The following is a 14,693-nucleotide window of genomic DNA, read 5'->3' on the forward strand; positions in this document are numbered from 1 at the left end:
ATTATAGCTTTTAATTATGTTAAAATCTTTTAATGGAAACAAATTCTTTAAATTGTCAGATATATTATGACATTAAACATATCAAAAATAGGGTTTTGAAAGCCATCAAAAACAGGGTTTTTCTGAAAACAAATTATCACATGCCAAGAGTGAATCCTAATGGTTCAAGAGGCACACATTTAATATGCTAACTAATTAGTTTAAACAATAATTTCAGGGTGGGGTCTCTATAGAAAAAATCAAATTTCCTGAGATTTCTAGGGTAAAATTAGATAAGCTTGGCAAAAATTTTCATGATTTAAAGCAACATACTTTTAAATGAAATTTAAAGGGTAACATATAATTTTATAAGTATTACAAATTTATATTTAAATACAGAAGAAGATTTTTTTTCATGAAATTAAATAAAAACAATTTTTCCTACTATCTTTATTATTTTCAATATATATTTCTTTACAGGAATTATTTAGAATTTGGTTTCCAAATATGTTTATTTTTTAAATGTTCTAAGTTATTAAAATGAAATTAAAATATTAATTAGAATTGGTTGGAAATTAAAATTGGATTATTTATTAGAATAACACTAATGGAAAAGAAAATAAGTAAAAGAGCTACAGAAAAATTTTTTAAAGTTACAATTGTTTAAATAAAAGTCTCTTATAGACTCTAATCTAGAAGATTTGTTACTGTATTTACTGAAAATCATAAATAAGCATATGACCCCTGAATTCAGCACAAAAAAAATTTCATAATGCAAAATCATTAATTGAGCTCCCTTTCAGAAAATGGCTGCGGGTAAGGTTAATTTAACGAATTTTACCAGCATTATTAATTAAAATAAAAGGATATTAAATCAAAAACCTAAATTTTTCAATTTTTCTAATCAATTGTTGTAAAATCCGTTTTTGTATTCAGAGAAAATACAATGTTCTGAACAAAGACAAAAATCGGGAATATCAGGATAAAAATCTAAAACTCAGGACAAAATATTTTTCATCAGGAAAAATCAGAAATATCAACACAACTATGAACTCTACAAGCCAAAACAAAAAGAAATTAGCCACAAATAGATATTTAAGGGGTCAATAGCTTAGAAGGACAGTGAAAGTGAGATAGGGAAACGGAGTTTTAAATTGTTAATGTTATTTCTACTTTTTTAGCAATCAGGAAACTAATTGCAAAATGGGAAATAATATTGCATTATTCAATATAACTTGCCCCAAAATGATATTGTACATAAGATTATTTTTAATAATGATTCAGTGCATTTCTTTAAAAATTAATATAATAAAGGTTAACATATTTACTGATTTGTAAGGTATGCCAATTTTTACACGATTTTAAACCACCTAGAATGAAAAGTATGACTTTTTTTGTTTAGTTATTATAACTGTTTATTTTTTATTAAACGCAAATGATAAAATTTTTAATGCATTACTCTCATTTTTTTTAGCTTTGCTTTTTTTTAATTGTTTCATTAAATTTTTATTCATGTATGGGACACCACCAATAAAATATTGTGAATGACCACACAACCAACAGTTCTTAATTATTATGTTAAGAAATTAAGAAATTTTGAAACTGAAATTAAAAAAAATTTTCTTTGAAAAGTAGAGCCATCCAATTAAATAATCATACTATACTTGAAGATATCAATCAAGATATAAATTAAAAACCCCATTAAAAATTGGAATTTATTAGTACAGAGGCATTTTTAAGTTTGGGCCTAGATGACCTTTTCCCAGCAGTGACTCATAATTTTTTTTTTCCTCAAAAATTTGCCAAACCAATTGCCAATTTGCTTAACATGTGTGTTCGAGAAAGAATTTAAAAAAATATTAAAAGAAAAATTGGTTCCACATGCATATCATTTATCATGTTAAGTTTTACATGGAATTATAAATAGAAAAGAGACAGGCTTTTCTATTCATCAACACTTTGTTATTAAGGTTAGAAATTTTAGTTAAAAAAAAGTTTTTTTTTCTATTTTCAAATATTTTTGGGGTGAAATTAAAATTACAATGCAAGGCAAAAACTTAAAATTTTTTTAGCCCATATTTTAATTTTGAGAAATTTTATATACTTACTTTGTCTTTGAAATTTTAAAAAAATTTATGATTTTTCATTATTTTTTAACCTTGTGAAATTTTTAAAAATAATTGTTATATTCTTTTTCAACAGAAAAATATAATTTAAGCTCTTATTAGTACCATCAATTTGGAATTCTTTATTTCTGATGTTTATTTACAAAGTTACGAGAATTTAAAGTGTGGAGTTACGTATTTTCTAAATTATTAAAAATTAAAGGTCTATTTTGAAATGAAAGAAAAAAATAAAAACAACAAACTAATTACATAAAATATTATTTTTAAGAATGTAAAATAGTTTTTAAAACAAATAAATAAACCTGAGAAACTAAAGTGAAAAGACCTTGCTTGATTAAACACTTCATTTGCTTAAAAAATATACAAATCCGAAATAACAGTTGACATGTTTCAAGTGCTTAAAAAAGGCAAAATAAAGGTGATAAACAAACTAGAAAAACCACAGTAGCCAAGAGAGAAAAAAAGATAAAGAACATAACAAGTAAAACCACAGTGATCATATGGAGAGGAGATGATGTTGTTAACAACGGAAGCAGCATTCATATGAATAAAATAAAATTCCAGGGCATAAAGATGAGCTGATGTGACTGTGGTGGAAATAACTTTGGCATTAAATTGAATATTTGCCCAATATTCCAACAATGTGCAGCAACTAATGATTTCTCATAATGTTGATAATGGACAGTTTTATTGTCTTCTTTAAATCTAAATTTTGAAGCGTAGTTTGCTCGATGAAGCCAAGGTCGAACTTACAAGAAATGTGGTAAATACCCCAGCTATTATCAAACCTAATGGGATCTTTAAGAGACTTAAATTCAATTTTGCTAACAGGTTTAAAAATGACTTTAAAACCAAAATGAGAAGAGATATTAGCAATTTATAACAAACGGAAGAAAAAACTTTAAAGTAACAAGTTTTCTGTTAGGATTAGAGGAGGATGAGCATTTGGGTCTAGTGAATTTAGCAAGAACTGACTCAACTATAAAAAGGTTAAATCCATAGTTAGCAGCTAGCCAGCAGAGAAAGTTAAGCTCAGAATTTAAAGAAGTTAGAGACCAATGGAGTCAGAAAAAGTTTGGAGTTAGACCAAAGATTTAGTGTGCGGAAAACAAAAGTACGAAGTGTAAAAATTTTCAGACAATTAGGGTGTTTAGAATTAACATGAGGGGCCAAAGGGACGACAAAGTGTTTATGATTAACAGAGGTGGAAAAATTATCAGAGTATTTAGTTACAAGAACATCTAAAAAAGGTTAAGTAAAATTAATTTTCATGTCTTAAATTGAATGTTGGAGTCAGCCAAATTGACAAAAGAAAGATACTCTGGAAAATCATTTTCACTGTCTACTAAGACAAATGTATTGTCAACATATCTTTTCCACTATGAGAATTTGAAAAATTTAAATCATTTTTCTTCGAAATAATACATGTCACAATGAATGGGATAGAGAAGGCTGCTCATAGCAAAGCCCTCAATTTGTTTATAGAAACTACCATTAAATTAAAAAGCAGTTTGCTAAATACAGGAATTGACAAGAGAGATAATATCATCAATTTTAACAAAAGAATAGTAAAATTCTTGCAACCATAGTTTTAAACAATCAATAGCACCAGAAATAGGGACATTAGTGAAAAGAGAAATATCAAGAGAGAGCACAGTTTTAATGGATCGCGAAACATGTGCTAGCTAGGAAACAAACATGGGAATGTTTACAGTATGGATATTGTTGAGGTGAGATGATGCTCGTTAAATTAGGAGCAAGTTTATAGCACGGGGTATTAATGTTCGAAACAAAAGGTCTAAAAGCAAGTTGGAGCTTGTGAACTTTAAGAAGAGCATAGAAATTAGCACATTTTGAAATCGAAGGTGCTTAGCTTAGTGTAGTCGATACTATGCTTAGTGTAAAAGAGAACAAGAGCCTTTTATTTTATTCTTAATAGAAGTATAATAAGAAGGGGTATGGTCAGACTTTAAAATTGTGCAAGGGCAAGAAACTAAGGTATTCTCAGCATAATTATAGTAATCAGATTTTTTGAGAACACCAGTCTCTTCTCTTCTCTCTTCCTTATCCCCAAAGTTAGCAGGGCTAAACAATGTCCATGAAATTCATGACCCAGAGGAAGTCAACCACCAAAAGTGGGTTATTCAGAATGTCCCTTTTGTCCAGACCAAGACAGTCCAGGATATGTTGGGGAGAAGCCTGCATGTTGTGGCACCTGGGGCAGTTTGGGAAGATTTTAACACTACCCTCGAAAGAAAGGGACTTAAGGTGGCCACTGATAAGCCTGGTAAGTGCCGTCTGTTCCTTGCGATTGCACCGAATGTTGAGTGCACCTCCTGGACGGGTGCTCTGGTACCAGTGATGTTTGGGGGGCACGAGCCAGGAAACATTGTCTTCTTTTTTCTTTTTTGATGCCAGTTCCATGAAGGTGAGTGAACTTGGACTCATCAAAGTTTCTACTGTCCCCTCCTTAGCCAGCGTGTCGGCGATGTCATTGCCCAGAACCCCAACATGAGAAGGGATCCATTAGAGGTGGACTTCGCGTAATCGTGAGAGGATTTCAAGTTTGCGCAGGATTGAAGCTCCTGATTTGTCTCTCACCTTCCTCCAATGCGATAAGTACTGTATGAAACTGAGACTGTCAGAGAGTATCCAGATGTTATTACACCAGTCTTCCCACCTTTATCTGCTTTGGTAATGAAAATGTCAGAATGAGATTTGAGTTCATTCATAGCTTGTTTGTGAGGGTAGGTGAGATTAGATTTATTCAAGTGTTTATTTAAAGAAATAGTGTTAGAAATTAAATGTCATAGAGTATGAATTTGACCAGGAGAAACTTTACTCCACGCCAGATTTTTCAACAAAAAATAAGCACCTTTTAAGTACTTTTTAAGCACTCAAAAAATATTTTTAATCACTTTCCAAAAAAAAATCATAATTAGGATCTGTGCAGTAATAAAAATTATTTTTTCTATCGTCTAAAATTCTTAATTTATAAACATAAAATCAATAAAATTTAAAAACATTTTCAAAAATTTCACATAATTATGATAAAAATAACTAGATTCTGATAAATATTGCAGAGAAAATTGTGAAAATCATGCATTTTTTCTAATTTAGAACGTCAATCGACACGACAAAGAAAAAATCTCTTTTTTAAAGATAGAAAATTAAGCACTTTTTACAAACCCCGAATAAAAAAAGCACCTTTAAGGGCTTTTCAAATACGTAAATCAAAAATAAGCACTTTTAAAAAATGCTACACACCCCTTAAATGTTGAGTCTAATGGGGCAATAATATTGGAAACTGAAAATTTTGAAGTAACAATGAAAACAGGATTTAAATTTTGTTGCTACTTCAAAATTTGTGGTTTCCAATATTATTGCCTTATTAGACTCAAATTTAAGTGGAGTAAAGTTTCTCCTGGTCAAATTGATACTTTCTGACATTTAATTTTTAACATTTCTTAAAAATAAACACCTGAATAAATCTAATTTTCCCTACTCTCAAAAACAAGACAATTAATGAACTCAATTTTCATTACCAAAGCAGATAGTGGGGAGCAGACTTACTCAAAATGACAAAAATTCAATACAAATGAAAAAACTAAAGATAGCCTGTTTCCTGAAAAATGATGCAGTATTACATTTGTTTTGAAGTTTGTCAATTGCTAAAATCTTAAAAAATTGTTTGTAAAAACTGTATGACAGAACCACATTTGATTCCAGGGTTCCCACTCTTTTAACGAAGCAAAAAGTAAGCACTTTTAAGGACTTTTTTTGAAAAAATTAAGTACTCTTTTGAAAAATTAAGGACTTAAATAATATGATTGTTTATCATCGAAGATACATATACCACCAGTGACAGTGCTAATTATTTACCTTTAAAAAAATTCAATAAACAAAAAAAAAAATTCTAAAAAACAATTATATTATAATTAAAGCACTGATATAATTGTATTAATTAACAGAGCTTGCCAAAGAAGTACCAGACACTTTTTGCAAACCCGAGTTGTTTTTTTCCCCCAAGCATTTTCAGATTGTTAAATGTTGACGCCAGCTATGAAACTAATCTGTATTCCATTTATAATGATTTAATTGAAATATAATTGTAAAATTAAGCGCAGAAATTAAGATTTGCAATTTTTTTCATGTAAATTTTTAAAAAAAAGAGTAAATTAAGTAATTTGGCAAAAACGCTCAAAACATTATTACAACAAGTTTTTATATTTCGCTATGAAACCAGCAAATGTGTTATATTTACTTTTATGGTAAACTTTACACAAAATTATTTTCAGCCAAACCTGTTATTAGGAATTAACTTTACAATATGTTAATAAACATTCTGGCGAAAAACATGAACAAACTTTAAAGCAACCAAAAATTGAATAAAAATTAAAAACAGTATATTAAGTAGCAATGTTAACTGAATAAAATGATTACTAAAATCTAAGGATCTTTTAGTTGAGTAGTTTTAAATTTTTATGTAACAATCTAAAACTTTTAAAAGAAATTTTACATTGCCACAAAACAAATTATAAATAGTTACCAAATATTTAACTTTCTTGTTAGAAGCAAATCATGCTTTCTTATTTAGCACTCAGGAAAAAAAAATTAAAGTATTTTTTAAAAAACTTGAGGTTTTCGTCAAAAACCCTATAAACCCCAGGTTTTTGATGAAAAACCTAAGGTGGGCTGGGATTTTTCAAACCCTGTTTAATTTTTAGTAAAATCATGAATTTTAAAAAATGTTACTGCTTTCTATAAATTTACAGTTACTTATTACACATTGAAATATTGCTAAAATTTATTTTATTCTTCAAGATTTTAGGAAAGCTACATTATGGATTCTAGCTCAAGCATTTTTTCTGATACTTCTTTTCTTAGCGTTTTACTTAATTCTTATAAGCAGATAGATATGCGTTACCAGTATAACTGAATTTCCTTAATTCTGTCAATTTTGAAGTGTGGTTAATGTGGGTCTTCTATTTAGGTACCTTAAAGCTGCCCCCCCCCCTCCAAAAAAAAGCACCATCTCTTCCATGTATTCCCCTTGTCCACACTATTCTTTAATTTTAGAATGCTCACTACTCTTTTATTTCAGAATATATTAATGAAAGAACCAATAAATTAATGAGAGGACATGCTTTCTTCCTTTTGCCTGTACCCCCCTCCACACACATTAATTTTTGCCTCTCTAAAATGCTTTACCCACGATGCATGGTCTAATTCTAAGTGATAATGACATGTTTTAAAAAATTGAACTGAAAAATTGTTCTGATCAACTATAGTGATGCTGAAAAATTAAAGACTCTTAAAAACCTTGTACCAAAATTAAGTACTTTTAAAGGCCATTATTATCCAAAATAAAATTAATCAGTTTTTAAGGACCGTGGGAACCCTCAATTCAGTTAAATTGAATAAAAAAATATAAACAAAATTAATAAAAATACAGTCACAGGAAGGAGATTTTCTACAAGAAAATTAAAAAAAATGGAAAGCCTAAATGATTAATTGCATTTCAATAAGTGAACAAAAATGTGTAGAACTATAGATGATGTCTTATGAAAAATTAAATTTACTGGTATGACAGAAGAATTTTAAAAATCGCAGAAGGTTTTGTTACATTAAACATTTTTATTAAAAGTGATATATAAAGCTTTTATTATAAAAAATATTGCATAAGCTGTTTTTTATTGTGAAAATTACTCAATAAAGTCCCCCAAAAATTATAATTCCAGGCGCATTAAAACCTTAAAATGGCCCTGCATTATGTAACATATTGTAGCGATTTCTTAATTTAAAAGTGTTTTAGTACAGCATTAAAACAGGCATTATTTTCTCTTTTTTAGAATGTATATTTTGGAATAATAAAGTAAACCTTTTGTAAAATCGATTTTTCAAATTGATCAGTTAAGAATGAATAAATAATATATTAAAATAAATATAATACAAAATATGAATTCTTGTAAAATAGTGAAGTACTACATTACAAAGTACTATAATCAATAGCTTTTAAATAAGAAAATAAAGCAATATCAAAAGAAATTTTATGGAATTTAAAGTTCAAAATTATTTTAAAATTGAAGTGAAAAAATAAAAACTTTAGTAATACCATTAATTCATATTTTTTCAAATGATAAATTTTTCAAATATAAATAGTTTTCAAAAAATGGATTTAACTTCATTGACCTGTTTTAGTTTAGAAAGATTTCATCTCATATGCTGTAGCAGGATGATTTGACAACAAAAATTTTATATTCATATGCGCCGTAAATCTATATTATTATAAATATATTTAAAAATATTTTTAAAAAACAGTATTGAGATATTTCCTTAGATACCAAGATACAATTTTACAGCAACAAAATTTTGCACTAAATAGCAATTAAATTAGAAACAAAACATCAAATGCATCATGCTATGAAGGCAGCAGCGGTTAATTTTTTAGAAAATATAATAGAAACATACCTTAGATGGATAAGAGCTAGCACCAAAAAAATAACCATTCGAATTTACATGAAAAATAGAAAGATTGTCATTAATAAAGCGGGCAGAGTTAATTTCGACAGCAGCTCTTTTATTTCTGGATTGCTCTTGTAAAAAGATTCCTGGAAAAAAATAATAAATATGATAAATGGTTGACATTATATTAAACCTCCTCAACAATATATAAGAAACAAGGTAAAGAAATGCTATACCACATGTTATATATAAAAAAAGAATAAAATAAAAATATATTTTTAAAATTAGCCACAATAAATACAGATAAGTCAGAGTGTTGAATTAAATAAATGACTGAAACTCCACGGCAGCAACCAACTCCTTTTACAATGCATAGAAGTGAATACCATTCTTACAAGGAAATGGCACTAAGTGTAACATAAAAAGTTTGATATTGATTAAAGCTTTTTTTAAACAGATTTTCATTCATTGAATTTGATGTTACTTGTTTCAAAACCACTTGAATAGTTAAGTTATTCTCCAAAAAAAACATTTTAAGCTGCACAATAGGAAGTAAAAGACTGTAGAAATCATTTTGTTCTTATGATGCAAATGGGAAAACACACATATCTTTTGCTCAAAGAGTGTTGAATTCAAACTCTGCGTCCGGCAGAAATTCAATTTTTTTTCGATCAATTTCTGTCAATTCTTTTATTTCAATTGGGAATCAAAATTGAAAATTGAGGCTATCCCAGAAGGAACTACAAGATGTTTACTTTATTTCACAAATGAAAATAATCATGTATAAAACTCATGAAAAAATAAAACAAGACAACAACTGATACAAAAAGATAATTTGTTTGTTAAGTAATTTTATTTGTGTTTAACCAGTTTTCATAAAAAATATTGAGAAACATAAGATCAAATGTGCATTTAACAAACTCGGATATGATAACTACCCAGATTATTTTTAAAATGCTGTTCAAATATTTTTTTTTTCAAATCCAAACTCCGAAAAATTAAGTCCAGACAATTATTCAAGTTCTGAAAAACTAGATAATTGTCATAAAAGTGCTAGCAAAGAATTCGTAAAATATGCTCAATATCATGAATTAAATATTTTTCCTTATCGTGTATTGGCTGCTACTCTAAACACACATGAAGTGTCAAAATATTGGCTATTTAAAAAAACATGAATGCATATATTGAAAAAATATAACTAAAAAAAACTAACTAAAAATATTCAGAGAATTTGAGAAAAACTTAAAAAAACAACAACAAAGTAATTTTGAACATTAGTTTTGAGCAAATAGCTTCTTGAAAGATAGATACGTGTGCTTTGTCATTGGATTACCAAGAGAGTAGAATAGCTCCATTTTTTTCTTCAGTTACATGCAGCTAGATTTATGAATAAAAAAAGTTATGGACATTAAGAACATATGAGCCACCTTATCTAAAACTAGGCTATTTTGTTGAATTGAGTCAAATTTGAAAATAGCCCCCTCATTGTGGTTTTGAAATAAAAAATATTTTCTCCACAAGTAGTTTTTTGTAAAAAAAAATTATTAAACTTTGTGACATGACAGCAACAATCATTGATCCATTTTAAATGGAATAAGTCAAATGATGCAGAGAAGTTATAACAATGAAACATAAATGATTTAATATTGGTAATGCATAGAAATATTTTAACAAAATCAACAATTAAAAAACGAGCCAAATGTAATCAAAAATAGATCTAGTTTTAGCAAATCCTTTTTTCTAATTTGTAAGCTAACTTTGACACCTTCCTTGCATATTCTAAATAAAATAATTACTACAATATGAGACATTACTTATTATAATAATGATGTTCTTTTAACTGAGAAATTAAAGTGGAAAAAATGTCTTTCAAGAATGAACACACTGAAACATTGAATCTGAGAATTCTGAAATTGTAATAATAATTGAAATTTTATTTCATATTGTAAATAGGCAGAGGGAATACAAAATGTTAAAAGCCCATTTGTTTTAAGTATTATTGTGTTCAGCATTCTTCAAGTAAAAAATTACAGAAAATAAATATGTACTTAAATACAAAAATTTTTCTTAACTTTAAGCCGTTTTTGGTTTTGAAATTATAAATATGTCACACAAGAAAAGATTCCCTAATGTCATTAAAAATAAGTTGTTCCTTAAGTTAACATCTTTTACTTTATTAACAGTAATTTTCTGTAGAAAAGTTGCACTGTTGTACACACATCACTTGTGAAAAACATCACCAAGAACAAATAAAAGTGGAAGCCTAGACATAACTAAAGAATGTATTTTTACAGTTTTGTGTAAATTTTAATTTTGATATGCTTGCTTCTTTACTGTTTAAGTTACTTTGCTCAATGATTCTTAAAGCTACCATAACTTTGCAAAGAGAATTTATGTTAAGTCAGTTATTTATTTTTCTTTTGTTAGAAACAAATATTCTTTAAGGTTTTACTTTAGATTGTTAGGTTTGATTAGTCTCAGCCAAACTAAGTAAACTTTAACTTTCAAAGACATGTACTATGTATACATTAATTAATTAATAATTATTGATTTGATCAGAATAGAGAAAAAAATTACTAAATTTTAGAGATTTTTGGACAATTTTCACCTGAAAACATAACATAGGGGGAAAACGACATGGCAGCATTAAAAATTACTAAATTTTAGAGATTTGTGGACAATTTTGACCTGAAAACATAAGATAGAGGAAAATCTTAAAACATCTACAAAAAAATAAGAAAAGTTTATAATAAGCCTATTTTCCTCAGAAAAATGTGCAGAACTAATTAAATAATTTAAAACAATTAATTGGTAGAACTAAATAACCTAAAAACAACATATCAATACCTTTATTGTCTGTTCCATGATTTTTGTCCTCCATGATCAAAGAATTGTTTCCCTTAAAAAGAAAACATATAAAAACTTAATAGTAGAAATAACTATTTATCTTAAAATGCTAAATCCGCAGTAAAATTTTGAGGACACATATTACAGAGAAGAAAAAAAGAAATATTAGAATTTAATTGAAAATTGCATTGATTGGATTTATTTACAGTGATGGAATGTAGCTAATACTCAGCAGTTTATGAAATGTCAAAAGTTTTCAGAACTTACTTCTAAAATGTCCTGAATTTGAAACCAACTATTAAAAACATAGAAATTAAATCTATACCTTGAAATTGCATTTACAGTAGAACTCCATATCAGCGATGTTTGCAGGATTGGTCAGAAATGTCATTAAATTATTTTTTTATATATTATATAGAAACTAAAATAAATATATACTGATATGTGATGCAATTTTTTTTCATTTTAATAAAGAAGCAAAAGCTTACACATTTACAAAACTTTGACTTAAAAAATTGAGAAATTTTAGCTTGCTTAGTTTTTTAATTTTAAAGATGCCGATGAGTCTAATCTTAACAAAACAAAATTGATCAAGCAGGTGCTACTGGTTGTTACTAGAAACTTTGTGACCTTTGACCTCTTTGCTCCCCCATTGTGGCTAGACTTTAGAGGAGGGTCAGAGGGAACAAAAACGATGTGAAAAAGGGAAACGATAAAATCAAATTTTATTACAAACCATTCAATAATAATTTTTTCCTAAAAAGCTAAGATTCAAAGTAAAATTTATATCAATTTCATTTTTTTTTAATTTCAGATTCAAAACAAAACTAATATTACTTTCTTTTTCTTCTTTTAATCCGTTTTTATCTATCCATATTTAAAAGGGCACCAACCAAAAACTACTGCAAAGAATCAATCTAACTTTTTCACAAGCAAGCAGTGTTATATCAGCTCTCAAAATATTTAATGATTATACGGCTTAAGTGTGAAAATATAATCAAGTCCTCTATTAGGAAAAAACTAAATTACTTTACAAACAATCCAATACCCAATACACACTTCTTCACGTAAAATATTATATGATCCCAGTTTATCACTTGGATGGTTCTCTTGTTTTAAACAATTATTTTTAAAATATAAATACAGTTCCTTATCTGACATAAAATCATGTATGACAAAACACAACTATTTAATACATTTGAATATATTTTCATTAAAATAAACAAAGAGCAACTGAAATAGACAAACTAAGCTATACAAACCTGAAAGTTTGAAGACATATTAGCAATGCTGCTAAATTTGTGCAACTCAGTCGGTGAGGGATTGTATAAACTCAGTTTACAGTCAGGAGGAACATTAAGCTTAAAAATAAATAAATAAAAACGTTAAAAGCTATTAAAATAAATCAATCATGGAAGAATAACAGGCACAGTTCAACTAACCTTTTCATCAAAAGTAACAAACGATGCATTCACATCCTGAAATGATGCAAAAATTTATTATACTTTAGCATATTATAAAAAAAATAATAAGTACAGAATTGAAAATAAGACAATAGAACTTCTAAATAACTCTTTTATTTAATGACTAGATTTTTGCATGCTAACATCTTAGAAAAAGATAAAATCACCAAATTTTATCTCACCAGTGAGATAAGACTGGAAGCATATGTTAACTTTACAGAAAATTTAGAAATGCTAGAATTTCAGTGAAAAAATAGCAGACCTTTTTATTTCATATTACAATTTTGTGCAAATTTCACATGTGAGGTAATTATCTTCTTCCCTCTCTCCACTGCAGTGTTCGTAGGACCAGCAAAAATACTTTCCACATTTAATCCTTCTTTCTTTTTGAGTTAGAGAATAGATCATTACTATATAATAAACAATCAACATTTGGTGGGGTTTTAAAGTCGTCATTGGAAGAAACATCAATCAAGGATTAAGGCGTTTCTGATAAAAACTGTTTTGTTATATTGATTCTTCATGCACTTTTCTTTTTGGTCATTTTGTTTTGAAGCTTTCCCTTTTCTAGTCACTGGAAAATAACTTTCATTTCCTTGAAAGCAATTCGTGTCATGTTTTTTTTTCTTCATCTTTTTTTCTCCTGATATTTTAAATAGGCTTTACATTGTAATAGTAGTACTGAATCATACCCAATCTGTACCAGATCTTACCCAGAGGGCAAAGATTATCGAAACAAAACAGAATCATGCTACTACCGTACTAAATCTTCATTGGTTGCTAGGGTATGAATATTTAGTAAATGTATGATAATCTGCATTAAAAAGATTTTTAAAACTGAAATGAATAATAAATAAGGGTAGTTTAAAAAAAACTAAAGAACATTAGAGAGTTGACACAGTAAAACAAACTTTTCCACACAGATATTTAAATCAGGGATGAGAGAAGTTGGAAAGTAAAAAAGAGGAAGTTCAAGAATGAATATATATATATATATATAGGAAAAAGTGTAATTTTTGAACTTGTAAACCATGTGATTATAAATCTCGATGATTAATTTTAAAATTGCATGAATATATAAACATGAATCACAAGTATGATTTTAAATTAAGAGAATATGAATCACATGCATGATTTGAAATTAAGAGAATATGAATCACATGCATGATTTGAAATTAAGAGAATATGAATCCCGAAATGAGGCTTCTAAATCACATGAATATGAAACTCTATATCGGATTTAAAAAATGCGAAAATACAAATCATGATGCGTAATTTTTAGATCACGTAAATACGAATCACGATACATAATTCTTAAATAGCGCGAATACGAATCCCACTGTCTAATTTTTAAAGCACGCATAAATAGGAAAATCGATGTTTGATATTACAATCACAAAAACGAATCACGACATTGGATTTCAAGCTCGCGTGAATACGAATCGCTATACAGGGCTTTAAAAGTGCATAATTACAAATCGCGATATTGGATTTCAAGCTCGCATGAATACGAATCGCTATACAGGGCTTTAAAAGTGCGTATTTACAAATCGCGATAATGGATTTTTAAATCTCGTAAATAAGAATCGCAATGTACGATATTTAAATCGCCAGATTAAGAATCGCAACATTCAACTTTTAAATCAGGTAAATACGAAAATCAATGTTTGAGGGAGGAATGAGGACTTCAATACTTTCGCTTCGAGGAAAATTTAATTCCTCATAAAATATTTTAACTTGTGCAAAAAAAAATTTCAGCGGAAATTAGCGGGAAAAATGGAAAAATCTGAAAAAAAGCGGAAATCCGCGAATC

The 14,693-nt window shown here is 28.0% G+C and overlaps 1 protein-coding gene across 3 annotated transcripts in view; it reads right to left on the reverse strand.

Annotated features, from left to right (window-relative positions):
* The window catches only part of LOC107451510 (transmembrane protein 87A), a 71,961-nt gene that overhangs the window by 43,848 nt on the left and 13,420 nt on the right, over positions 1 to 14,693 (reverse strand). For 2 of the 3 annotated variants that reach the window (XM_071187543.1, XM_071187541.1), the window contains exons 5-8: positions 12,860 to 12,895; positions 12,680 to 12,778; positions 11,418 to 11,469; positions 8,577 to 8,716 (exon numbers count right to left, since the gene is read on the reverse strand). In XM_071187543.1, coding sequence (XP_071043644.1) covers positions 8,577 to 8,716; positions 11,418 to 11,469; positions 12,680 to 12,778; positions 12,860 to 12,895 — 327 coding nt within the window. Of the gene's footprint in view, positions 1 to 8,576; positions 8,719 to 11,417; positions 11,470 to 12,679; positions 12,779 to 12,859; positions 12,896 to 14,693 lie in introns of all 3 variants that reach the window. The other variant, XM_071187542.1, reaches the window with a different exon arrangement.

The sequence above is a fragment of the Parasteatoda tepidariorum genome, chromosome X1 (genome assembly GCF_043381705.1).
Source record: "Parasteatoda tepidariorum isolate YZ-2023 chromosome X1, CAS_Ptep_4.0, whole genome shotgun sequence".
Classification (NCBI taxonomy): Eukaryota; Metazoa; Arthropoda; class Arachnida; order Araneae; family Theridiidae; genus Parasteatoda; species Parasteatoda tepidariorum.